We start from the raw sequence: 13,124 nt of genomic DNA, 5'->3' as shown, positions 1-13,124 counted from the left end.
GGTGGGAGTGTGCCTGAGCATAGGGGCTCCAGAGCCGCATTACAGAATTTTCTGAGGTTTAAATACCCTCTAGAGGTTTTCCATTGGTTACTTGGCATACACCCAATGTAAGTGAAGTAGTGGCTCACGATTAGTCTGATTGGTTGCAGAAAGCTTTTGCAGTAGCTTTCTGCAACCGGAGATACTTTCAATTTTTCATCTGCCACACAGAAAAGGAGGGGGGTTTGCAAAGGCAGTAGCCTCCAGTCCTTTCATTACTTAGGTGTGGAAAATTGGGTTTTTCTTTTGATTTAGTTCTAGGAAGCTGGCCCTGGGTTCCCTGCCTCCAGACTATTCTCCTGCCTCACCTGCTCCCTCTCAGCATTAGTAATTTTTTTTTTTTTTTTTTTGAGACAGAGTCTTGCTCTGTCACCCAGGCTGGAGGGCAGTGATAAGATCTCGGCTCACTGCAAATTCCACCTCCTGGGTTCAGGTGATTCTACTGCCTTAACCTCCTGAGTAGCTGGGACTACAAGTGTGCACCACCACCATGCCTGGCTAATTTTTTTTTTTTTTTTTGAGAGGGAGTCTCGCTCTGTCACCCAGGCTGGAGTGTAGTGGCGCAATCTCGGCTCACTGCAAGCTGCGCCTCCTGGGTTCACGCCATTCTCCTGCCTCAGCCTCCCGAGTAGCTGGGACTACAGGCGCCCGCCACCATGCCCGCTATTTATCTTTTTATTTTTGTATTTTTAGTAGAGACAGGGTTTCACCGTGTTAGCCAGGATAGTCTCGCTCTCCTGACCTCGTGATCCGCCTGCCTCGGCCTCCCATAGTGCTGGGATTATAGGTGTGAGCCACTGGGCCTGGCCTCATGCCTGGCTAATTTTTGTATTTTTAGTAGAGACAGTGTTTCGCCATGTTGACTAGGCTGGTCTTGAACTCCTGAGCTCAGGTGATCTGCCCGCCTCACCTTCCCAAAGTGCTGGGATTACAGGCATGAGCCACCGCGCCCGTTGAGCATTGGTCATTTTTAAAGCTTAGCACATGATTGTGATGAGCAGTGAGGGTTAGGAACCACCAGGCCTTTTCCACTCTCTCATTTCACAGCTCTCCAAGGAATAGGCTGGTTGAAAGGTACAGAAACCCATCCAAGTTTATAAGCACAAAACAGGCAATTACTGGAAGGAGAGTGGAGTTTCCTGAAGCCCTAGGGCACTGCATTCATTTCCTAGAGCTGCCTAACAAATTGGTGCAAACTGGATGGCTTAAACAACAGAAATGTGTTCTGCCTCGGTTCTGGATGTATGCTCTTTCAGTTCTGGAGGCCAGACATCCAAAATCGAGGTGTCAACAGGGCCATGATCCCTCCTAAGGTTCTAGAGGAGACTCCTTTGCCTCTTCCTAGCTTCTGGTAGTGTTAGTGAAGCAGCGTCGTTGACTGGGGTAAATACCCAAGTTTCGTCGTCTCTCTCCAAGAAGATTAAGGACACGGACACACACGAGGAGTTAGTTTAGGAGTGGAGGTTTAATAGTCAAAAGAAAGAGAAAGGAGAACAGCTTTCTCTGTCTCTTCAGTGAGGCCCCTGAATGGGAATTCGGGCCTGTGGCGGAGTGCACCAAATTTTATAGACAAGCTTGAGGAGGTGGTGTCTGATTTACGTAGGGCCCACAGATTGGCTGGAGCAGGTGTGATATTTACATAGCACGTGGGGAAGGCTGGCCACCCCACCCTAATCTTATTATGCAAATGGACTTTCCACTTGGGCGGCTCCACATTGTCTCCTTACTGTACACGTGCCTGGCAAAGAGAAGGGAGCATGGAGCCGCCATTTTGAATGTACCTAGACCAGGTAGCCTTTTCGTATGGGCACAGCCGCCAGCATTCACCCGTGTAAGCTTCCAGCTACGTTGACTATGTCTACAGCTCAATTTTACCGGCTGCTCCTTGCTAGAAAAAAAAAATGATTTGGGGGCTGCTTTTCATTAAAAGGAAAACCTTACCAAGGACTTCCTTACCCTATCTGCCTAAATAATTTCTTCTTAACTCCTGTATCATTAGCAGTAGCAAATCCATACAAGTCTGAAGCAACTTGATTCTTGCCTCCTCGGAGGAAATAATTCCACCAGCAGGCATAAGGCAGAGTGAGAGACCGAGGCAAGTTTTAGAGAAGGAGCAAAAGTTTATTAACACGTCTTAGAGCAAGAATGAAAGGCAGTAAAGTACACTTGGAAGATGGCCAAGTGGGTGATGTGAGAGCTCCAAGTGCACCGCTTGACCTTTGATTTGGGGTTTTATATGTTGGCATGTTACAGGGTTTTATGTCTCTCCTCCCTTCATTTTTCCTCAAGGCAGGTCGTGCGCATGCGCAGTGGCCTGCCAGCATCGGTGTATTTACAGAAGTCATGCACCTGATCATTTGAGATGCTTTTCCCTTACCAGTTGAGTATTCCTAGAGGAAGGTCATATACCAGTTAGACTCCGCCATTTTGCCTCTTCGTGTGCGTGCTTGAGCCCAATCACGCAACTCCTGAGATCTCATCGGGAAGCTGCTCATCACTTCAAGTGTTTTCTATCTGTTGGGAGATGGCGTTTCCCTGGCACCAGCTGCAACCAATTATTATTTTAGCGAGACAGTTTTAACAACTGCCTGACTTCACCTGATAGTTGCCTGGCATTCCTTGAGGGGAATCCCCTCTCCTTTCTTGCTCATGGTTGCCTGGCTACCTACTCTAACATAGCACACACAATCCTTGGCATTGCTTGGCTTGTAGTTGCACCACTTCAATCTCTGCCTCCATCTTCACATGACCATGTGTGTGTCTGTATGTCCTCTCCTCTCCTTTTTTTTTCTTCTCTAAAAGATGGGGTCTAGCTGTGTTGCCCAGGCTGGTCTAGAACTCCCAGGCTTAAGTGATCCTCCTGCCTCAGCCTCCGAAGTAGCTGCGATTACAGGTGCAGGCCACCATGCTTGGGTCTCTTTCCTTTTCTTATAAGGAAACAAGTCACTGGATTTAGGGTCCATGCTAATAAGTATGACCTCATTTTAGCTTAACTATTATAGTTACATGTGCAAAGCAACTTCCAAATTACTTTGGAAATAGAATATTTCCGAATAGAAGAGACATACATGGGTGAAAACTATTTCCAAATAGGGCACACAGGAACTTTGGGGGTGCCATAGTCCCTGTGGCTTACTCTAGACTGGGGGCTTGTAAACAACATTTATTACTCACAGTTCTGGAGGCTGGAAGTGCAAGATCAAGGTGTTGGCAGATGCAGTGCCTGGTCTGTTCCTTATAGATGGTACCTTCTCACTGTATCCTTGTGTGTGGAAGGGGCAAACAAGCTCCCTTGGGCCTCTTTTATAAGGGCATTAATTCTATTCATGAGGGTTCTACCCTCATAATCTACTCACTTCCCAAAGGCCTCATTTCTTAATACTATGACCATAGAAGTTAGGATTTCAGCGGGTGGCACCTGTGGGCAAGTGAGAGATGTTGAGAAAGGTATGTAGCACACACGCACGTGAGCAGCATTGGCCAATGCCTTGGAGACTTGGGCTAGTCATAGGTCTGTGAGCTGATGCAGGCCACTCGTGTGAGTAGGTGGTTTCTCCTGGGAGTTGCTGCAGCTAAGGCTGGGGAATGCCTCTACTGGTGAGTGACAGAAGACGTGGATGAATGGCTTGGAGACAGAGGTTTGCAGGTGCTGGGGGCCCAGCTAGTTGTTGGGTGATTCCGGCTAAGATCTAGAGAGCAGTGGGGAGCACTTGGGAGTGTCAGAGTGCTGTCAGTGGTTATTTGGAAAATAAAGTCACACCACGAGCTCCTGAGAGATCCTGAGTGAGCAGGGGTCCTGGTGAGTCCGTGGGTGTTGATGCGTGCTTGGAGAGGGCAGGGAGCAGCTCTGTGGTGCTGATGAGTGATTTGGGGAATCAGATCCAACCCACAAGACTTACCACGGCAGGAGCCATGACACCACCATCCAATGCAGCGATGGCTGGGAATGGGGAGCGGCTGGCAAGCCCATTGCCCTGCTTCGTACAGTGGTGGCATCCTGGTTAATGAGAGAAGCCAACTTTCTCTCCTATCCAAATATTATGTTCTCCTTACCCCTGGTTCTGCTTCCAGAGCCAGAAGAAATTATCAACATCAGTCCTGGGCAAGCAGACAAGCTGCCCCACATTTTTTATTCTGAAGGGATTTGAGCAGAAGGAGCCCAAGTGGGTTTAAGTTTTTGCCTCCTAATTTTCTCAAACCTCATCTTCAGCCCTCTCTCTCTCTCTCTTTTTTTTTTTTTCTCTTTGGCATCCTAGCACTTGGTGTTTGGGACAGGATTAATGTCGTTGGCATGGATGATTTTCTTCTGGTAAATTGGTTTACCCTCACCAAAGGAAAAAAAAACTAGCTCCCTCCCAGCACCGCTATCTGAGCCTCTTCTCACGCCCTGCCTTTGCAGAAGCCCCTGGCTTTGTTGTGACCATTTACTGAAGGCTCTCAGCCAAGGCCAAGCACGCCACAAAGCCATTTACTAACATTACTGCATTTCAAAATTGTATTTTATTTATACGTCCAGGGTACATATGCAGGATGTGCAGGTTTATTACACAGGTCAACATGGGCCATGGTGGCTTGCTGTACCTATCAGCCCAACACATAGATATTAAGCCCAGCATGCATTAGCTATTTTTCCTAATGCTCTCCCTTCTCAAGCTCACCCTTGAGCTTGCAATTTTTTTTTTTTTTTTTTTTTTTTTTTTTTTTTTGAGACGGAGTCTCACTCTGTCGCCCAGGCTGGAGTGCAGTGGCGCCATCTCGGCTCACTGCAAGCTCCACCTCCCGGGTTTATGCCATTCTCCTGCCTCAGCCTCCCGAGTAGCTGGGACTACAGGCGCCTGCCACCTTGCCCGGCTAGTTTTTTGTATTTTTTAGTAGAGATGGGGTTTCACCGTGTTAGCCAGGATGATCTCCATCTCCTGACCTCGTAATCTGCCCGTCTCGGCCTCCCAAAGTGCTGGGATTACAGGCTTGAGCCACCGCGTCCAGCCTTTTTTTTTTTTTTTTTTAAAGAGGGTCTTTCTCTGTTACCCAGGCTGGAGTGCAGCGGCACAATCATAACTCACTGCAACCTTGATCTCCTGGGCTCAAGAGATCCTGCCACCTCAGCCTCCCAAGTAGCTGAGACTACAGGAACACTCCACCACACACGGCTAATTTACAAAGAAAGTTTTTGTAGACATAGAAGGGTCTCACTATGTTGCCCAGGCTGGTCTTGAACTCCTGGCCTCAAGTGATCCTCCTGCATTGGCCTCCCAAAGTGCTGGGATTACGGGCGGCAAGCACTATGCCCAGCCCAGTACTCCCATTTTAAGCCTCACTGTGTATTTCACAGATGAGAAAACTGAGACTTGAAGAGGTCAAGTTGCTTCTCCAAGTTCATCCAGAGGGTGGAAGGGCAGAGTCAGGACTCCAATCCTGGCCGCTCAGCTCAAGTGTTTTTTTGTTTTGTTTTGTTTTTTTGAGACAGAGTCTGGCTCTATTGCCCAGGCTGGAGTGCAGTGGCGCAATCTCAGCTCACTGCAAGCTCTGCCTCCCGGGTTCATGCCATTCTCCTGCCTCAGCCTCCCCAGTAGCTGGGACTGCAGGCGCCCACCACCACACTCAGCTAATTTTTGTATTTTTGGTAGAGTCCACCAGGGGTTTCAGCATGTTAGCCAGGATGGTCTCGATCTTCTGACTTCGTGATCCGCCTGCCTCTCAGCCTCCCACCACAGTGTTGGAATTACAGGTGTGAGCCACCGTGCCCGGCCAGCTCAAGTGCTTTTAGTAGCCACCCTCTCATCTGTCTATCTGTAGTTTTTTTTTTTTTTTTTTGAAACGAAGTCTCATTCTGTTGCCCAGGCTGGGGTGCAGTGGCTCAATCTCAGTTCACTGCAACCTCCACCTCCCAGGTTCAAGCAATTCTCCTGCCTCCTGAGGTGGTGGCTGACAGCCTCCCGAGTAGCTGGGATTACGGCTGTGCGCCACAACGCCTGGCTAATTTTTGTATTTTTGGTAGAGATGGGGTTGTTTCACCATGTTGACCAGGCTGGTCTCAAACTCCTGACCTCAAGTGATCCGCCCACCTTGGCCTCCCAAAATGCTCATCTGTCTCCTTGTTGATGTCTTCTTCTTTCCAGAAAAAGAAAAAACCAAACTGCAGAAGCAGAGAGAGGATGAGCTAATCCAGAAGATTCACAAACTGGTGCAGAAGAGAGACTTCCTGGTGGATGATGCGGAGGTCGAGCGGTTAAGGTGAGTGCACTGCGGGTACCGGAAGAATGGGCTGCAGGACAGCGACCTTCTGCTTCCTTCCAGAACCCATCTTCTGCTCCTGGGACTCACAGCCTTGCCTAACAGGCATGGCCTTGGCCCACAGTCTCTGGACGCTGAATCCCAAGGAACCCCAGCCTTTTGGCTTGAGAACTCATTTCATATTCAAGAGAATTTCAAATCTGTGCCTCTTGAAGGAATGTTGTTCCAGGAAGTGACCGGGGAGGAGTCACATCCCATAATACATGACAGAGCTTCCTACACATCCTACCACTCATCAAGGCAATGTCTCGAAACTTCTGCTGTCAGTTTCTACAGAAACTCTGCCACCTGAACTGACTTGCTCCCCACCCCTGCCCTCCCAACCTCCCAGCTTTGTTCTCCCCCTTTCTCTTCCCCTTAGTGGCACCAATGCCCTTTTCTAAGTGTCAGGGTCTTCTCTTTGCATCTGCCACCTTGACCTGGACAACCACAGCCCTGGAACTGCAGTGTAAAAATATGTCATAAATGTAGAAAATGTGGAAAGCTGTACATGTTGGTTCTTGATTTTTGTTTTCATGCACCAGAGCAACGATTTTAGGGCCTTCCACAAGGAAAGAGGCCCTTCCAACCCAGAGGGCAACTTGCTGTTTATTCTCTGTGTCCTCAGAGACCTTTCTTCAAGGCCCCTGGGACTAGCAATTCCGCTTCCCTTCTTCATGCTGCAGTGGACTTCTGGTTAATGAGATAAACCAACTTTCCTTCCTATCCAAATATTATATTTTATGGCTGGATGCAGTGGCTGACGCCTGTAATCCCAGCACTGTGGAGGCCAAGGTGGGTGGATCACCTGAGGGTCAGGAGTTCAAGACCAGCCTGGGCAACATGGTGAAACCCCGTCTCTACTAAAAATACAAAAATTAGCCGGGTATGGTGGTGCATGCCTATAATCCCAGCTACTTGGGAGGCTGAGGCAGGAGAATCATTTGAACCTGGGAGGCAGAGGTTGCAGTGAGCCAAGATTGAGTCAATGCACTCTAGCCTGGGTGACAGAGTGAGATTCCATCTCAAAAACAAAACAAAACAAAAACACAAAAAAACTACAACAACAAATATTATATTCTCCTTACCTCCAGTTCTGCTTCCAGATCTAGAAGAAATTATCAATGCCCCAGACAAGCTGCCCCAACATAGTGAGACCTCCCCCATCTCTACTATTTTTTTAAATTAGCTGGGAGTGGTGGAGTGCTCCTGTAGTCTCAGCTGCTTGGGAGGCTTAGGTGGGAGGCTCTCCTGAGCCCAGGAGTTCAAGGCGTCTGTGAGTTATGATTGCGCCATTGCACTGCAGCCTGGGTGGCAAAGAAAGACCCTGTCTCTTCAAGGCAGTTCAGCAAGTCTGCACCACATACTTTATCTCAGTGATCCTTGGAAGAGCTAGGGTGACTTGCTTTCTGAGACCTGCCTCAGACTTTGTGGAAGCACAGGTGAATAGGGTGGCTTCAAAATACAAGGTCAGGAGAGGTGCTGCCTCACTCACTGACCCCCCAGCAGGGTCCTGTAACACCCCTGCCTGTGACCTGGGATCTCTTACCTACCTCTGGGTAAGCATTTACTCCATCATTGATATGTCTCTGGTTCAGAGCAGGTTCATCAGATACAACATACACATACTGTACACACATAACACACAACAACATACATGCACCATCCACAAAGCCTGTTTCTTAATTTAGTGGTTTATTTCATTGGTTCCTTGATGCTTTCCTTGCTTGCTATATATCTTGTTTTCTTTTACCTATCTACTTTCACAGGGAGCAAGAAGAAGACAAGGAAATGGCTGATTTCCTGAGAATCAAGTTAAAACCTCTAGACAAAGTAACCAAATCTCCAGCCAGTGAGTATATTCATTATTCATTCCCCTCCCCCACAAAAGAGAAAAGGATCTTTCAGGCCAGGCCCACAGTGGATCACACCTGTAATCCAGGCACTTTGGGAGGCTGAGGTGGGTGGATCACCTGAGGTCAGGAGTTCGAGACCAGCCTGGCCAACATGGTGAAACCCTGCCTCTACTAAAAATGCAAAAATTAGCTTGGCATGGTGGCACATACCTGGAATCCCAGCTACTCAGGAGGCTGAGGCAGGAGAATTGCCTGAACCCGGGAGATGGAGGTTGTAGTGAGCCGAGGTTGGGCCACTGCACTCCAGCCTGGGTGACAGGGTGAGACTCTGTCTCAAAAAAAAAAAAAAAAAAAAAAAGGCCGGGCGCGGTTGCTCACACCTGTAATCCCAGCACTTTGGGAGGCCGAGGCAGACGGATCATGAGGTCAGGAGATCAAGACCATTCTGGCTAACACAGTGAAACCCCATCTCTACTGAAAATATAAAAAATTAGCCAGGCGTAGTGGCGGACAGCTGTAGTCCCAGCTACTCGGGAGGCTGAGGCAGGAGAATGGCATGAACCGGGGAGGCAGAGCTTGCAGTGAGCTGAGATCGCGCCACTACATTCCAGCCTGGGCGACAGAGCGAGACTCCATCTCAAAAAAAAAAAAAAAAAAAAATCAATAAAAAATAAACAAATTATGCCCAATTCAAACTGGTCTAAGCAAAAAAAGGAATTTGTTAGAGAAAGAGCAACAAGAAGTAGGGCCTCAAGGACTGGACACTATTGCCTCCCCCACTTTTCTTCTTTTTCTCATCTCTGCCTCTCTTTGCTTGCAAGCATCATTTTTCTCCTACTACACAGGCCTTCTCCATGGGACCAGAACCCTAGAACCATAACTTAGCAACTCTGAGGTAATGCCACAGATTCTTTTTCCTGGTATCGAAATATGTAAGTCTCAGGGAAAGATTCTGATCAACCCTTCTTGGATTATGTTCCCACCTCTTAGATCCGTTACCATCACCAAGAGAATGGGGGTACTGGGATTGGCCAGGAATGTATAACATGCCAACTCCTGCAGTCACAGGGACATGAGCTGTTAGAGGAAGAGGGACTTGAAATCTTGCTGGCAAGACAAAAACCAAAAGCTGCCACTGTCTGTAAAACTACAAACCCAGTTTTCATTAACATCCTGTGAAACACGGTTGGAGGGAGTAAGGAAAGAGAAGGGCAATGATCTCTTCTGCTGGCTCCTATAACCACAAGGCATGTGATCACTGCCTAAGGCCAACATCCTCCTCAATGGACCCTTTCATGAAAGGCAAAGTAGAAAAACTCCACCTAGCAGCGTGGAGGAGGAGCAAGGAAACTTGCCTTCTCTATTGGGTTATGGGTGGAAAAAAGAAATGATTCTGGCAAGAAATCAAAACACCAAGCCTGCACCACATGCAAGGGGCCAGCTTTTAGTACTCATCTGGTTCGGGAATTCCAAGTTGAAAAATAAAAACTCTTGTAAAACCAGTGAAATCTCTGGGTTCCTAGCAGATTTAGCAAATGCAGAACTGCTCAGTGGGGATTCTTCTGGATCCCATGGTATACAGTATTCTCACAGGAAAAAAACAATCCCCTTGAAGATGAGCCCTCAATAAAAATGAAAAACCCGACCAGGCACAGTGGCTCATGCCTGTAATCCCAGCACTTAGGGAGGCCGAGGTAGGCAGATCATGAGATCAGGAGCTCGAGACCAGCCTGACCAACATGGTAAAACCTTGTCTCTACTAAAAGGTCAAAAATTAGCCAGGCATGGTGGCACGCACCTGTAATCCCAGCTACTCAGGAGGCTGAGGCAGGAGAACTGCTTGATCCTGGGAGGCGGATGTTGCAGTGAGCTGAGATCATACCACTGCACTCTAGCCTGGGCGACAGAGCGAGACTCCATCTCAAAAAAAGAAAAGAAAAGAAAAAACCCATGAAGAACTGAATCACGGTGAGGAGAATCAGTAGATGCACCAAAGAGAATGTCCTCCCAAGAACCAAAAATAATAGAACTATTTAAAAAGGAAAATAAACTAAGTAGTTTTAAATTATCAAAGAGCTAAGAGAAGGACTAAAACCCAAAATGAAATAGTAAGATGCTATGAAAAAAGAATAAGTAGACATGCAAAAAATTGGCCTTCTGAAATTTTTTGTATCAATAAAGTAAAAACTGAAAGGATTAAATACAGAGACACAGCTGAAGGGAGAATTTATAAATTGAAAGGCAGCCCTAAGAAAATTACACAGAATGCAGCACAAAGATAAAAAGAGATGGGAAATATGAAAGAGAAGTTATAAAACCGAGAGGATAGAGTGAGAAGGTCCAACTTACATGTGATAGGCATTCTAGGGGATAAAACAGAGAATGGGAGGTGGAGGTGTCTGAAAAGACATACGAGCATTTTCAAAAATTGAAAAATATGAGCCCTCAGATTGAAGTGACTTGAACAAAATTTCCCGTTTATCTATTTACCAGATAATTCTTGGATGTCAGGCCCTGTGCTAGGCTTGGCAGGTTCAATGATGATAAGAGCTGACTAGGAGAAGGGCTGAAAGTTAGGGTTGGAAGCTGAGAATTGAGGACCATATAAAATGAGGACCATAAAATGAGGACCAGCTGAGGATCATATAAAATGTGCATCAGCTCTCCATACCATCTGAACAAGGCCTAGAACAAGACCTGGCCAGGGGTTGCAGTGGGGCTGGGCTGCAGATGGTCAGGGTTCCCCTTACCTCACCTCTCTCTGTTCCTTTCTCCCCCTCTCCCTGTGCCCACATCTTGCTGCAGGCTCCCGGGCAGAGAAGAAAGCAGAGCCCCCACCTAGCAAGCCCACGGTAGCCAAGACGGGGCTGGCACTCATCAAGGATTGTTGCGGGGCCACCCAGTGCAACATAATGTAGCCCCCATGTGGGGTGCCCTGGGGCCATGGGCCCCCCCCACCCTCTTGTCTTTATAGCCCCCATTTCACTGGGGCCCAAGAGCTCTCCAAGGCAGAAGGGGTTGAAGGCAAGCCCGTGACTGTCGCCAGAGGCCATGGGTGCGGCAGGCGGGCCCGGCCACCCTGTACAGAGTGTAGCAGTAGGGAGTCCCTCACCGTCGCATGGCCCTCCCCAGAGCATGCCGAACCCAGGAGTCTGTCTCACTGTTTATCCAACCACCAGGAAAGGTCCTCCCTCAAAAAAGCATATCTCCACTTCTCTCTAGCTGTATCTAACCCACCGTGTGAATGAACTGGGAGAGGGGCATGCTCCCCAGCTGTGTGTAGTTGTGACTTCTCAACAATCTAGCACCATGTCGGACACATCCCCCATCCACCCTCCTAGCTCCGCTCTCAGACCTGCCCCACATGGGCATAGGTCCCCTCCCCTGTCTGTCCTCTCCCAACAACTGCGCCTGGAGGGCTCCACACAGCCCCTGTGTCTCTTCACCACCCCCTATATAGCATTCCCAGAGACCCAGAGGGCCCATCTGTAAAGATCAAGCTTGTGTGTGGTGTCGTGGTCACATCTCCTGCTTCCCCCCATCCTGTGTCTGGGCACAGTTCACATCAGGACAGTGTCCACTGTGCTCTCAGTCTGCCCCAGGTGTGTGCCTGAAGGGGGCCTGGACTGGCACGGATCCAGCTTGCAGAAGAGCCAGCAGGGAACTGGAAGCTCTGAGGTCAAGGCCAGGGCAGTTGAGAATGGGACCCAGAGTAGATGCTGACCTGGGCACTCCACCACTCCGGGGCCACCACAGAGATGCCAGCAGGACACCACTTCACCAGCCCGACACACAGACCTCTGTAAAGAACGGCGACGGGCGGGAGAGGCAGCGTGTGACCAGATTGTGTCCCGTCTTTGGGTGGCGTATATTAACTAGCTGCCAAACACTTCAACCTGTGTAACTCCATGTACATTTGCGACAGCCAGCCCGGTACAGCCTGTGTGACTTCTCTGTGTGTGTGTGTGTGTCGTGACCGGCCTAAGTAGTTAGCATAACTCAAGATTCGCTGGTGTGCAGTCACCCATCAGAGAAAATAAAAATGGAAACCACGTTCACGGCATTTTAAAAGTTTTTACTTTTTTTCTTGATTATGGAAGTAATCCATGTACATAGTAAATCATTTTAAAAGTACAAAAAGTATGAAGAAGTTTGTTTTTTTAAAAAAAACAACACCATTAGTCCTCCAACTAGAAACCACTTTGACATTTCAGCATTTAAAAAAAGTCTTTTTTGTGCATTTTTTTCATCGTTGACATCATATTGTGATATCATTTATAACCAGTTTTTTCCCACTTATTATATCACCACCATCTTCCATACCATTAAAAGCTCTTTGTAAACATTAAACACTCTTCATAAATCATACCGATGTCTGTTTAGTAATCTATCTTTTGGTGTACTGTAATTCACCTAACCATTTCCTCACTATTGGACGTGTAGACTGGCGCTAGGTTTTCTTTTTTTTTTCTTTCTTTTTTTTTTTTTTTTTTTTGAGACGGAGTCTCGCTCTGTTGCTCAGGCTGGAGCGCAGTGGCGCGATCTCGGCTCACTGCAAGCTCCGCCTCCCGGATTCATGCTATTCTCCTGCCTCAGCCTCCCCACCAGCTGGGACTACAGGTGCCCGCCACCACACCTGGCTAATTTTTTTGTATTTTTAGTAGAGATGGGGTTTCACCATGTTAGTCAGGATGGTCTTGATCTCCTAACCTTGTGATCTACCTGCCTCGGCCTCCCAAAGTGCTGGGATTACACCGCGCCCGGCCTAGTTTTTCTTATAAATAGTGTCTTGGATTAACCGGGCATGGTGTGGGTGCCTGTAGTCCCAGATACTTGAGAAGCTGAAGCAGGAGAATTGCTTGAACCCAGGAGGCAGAGGTTGCAGTGAGCCGAGATTGTGCCATTGCACTCCAGCCTGGGCGACAAAGCAAGACTCCATCTCAAAAAAAAAAAAAG

The 13,124-nt window shown here is 48.0% G+C and overlaps 2 protein-coding genes across 2 annotated transcripts in view; both read left to right on the top strand.

Annotated features, from left to right (window-relative positions):
* The window catches only part of LOC112614031 (mpv17-like protein), a 240,487-nt gene extending 228,160 nt beyond the window's left edge, over nucleotides 1-12,327 (top strand). The window contains exon 4 of the mRNA XM_025370122.1: nucleotides 11,177-12,327. The gene's annotated coding sequence lies outside the window, so the exon portion shown is untranslated. The remainder of the gene's footprint in view (nucleotides 1-11,176) is intronic.
* Nucleotides 1-12,327, top strand: part of C20H16orf45 (chromosome 20 C16orf45 homolog) — a 169,604-nt gene extending 157,277 nt beyond the window's left edge. Inside the window, exons 4-6 of the mRNA XM_025370121.1 lie at nucleotides 6,159-6,273; nucleotides 8,082-8,164; nucleotides 10,974-12,327. Of these exons, the coding sequence (XP_025225906.1) occupies nucleotides 6,159-6,273; nucleotides 8,082-8,164; nucleotides 10,974-11,086 (311 nt within the window). The 3' untranslated portion in view covers nucleotides 11,087-12,327. The remainder of the gene's footprint in view (nucleotides 1-6,158; nucleotides 6,274-8,081; nucleotides 8,165-10,973) is intronic.
* Nucleotides 12,328-13,124: the final 797 nt, after the last annotated feature.

Source organism: Theropithecus gelada, chromosome 20 (genome assembly GCF_003255815.1).
Source record: "Theropithecus gelada isolate Dixy chromosome 20, Tgel_1.0, whole genome shotgun sequence".
Taxonomy (NCBI): domain Eukaryota; kingdom Metazoa; phylum Chordata; class Mammalia; order Primates; family Cercopithecidae; genus Theropithecus; species Theropithecus gelada.
This window is presented reverse-complemented; position numbering and strand designations above follow the sequence as displayed.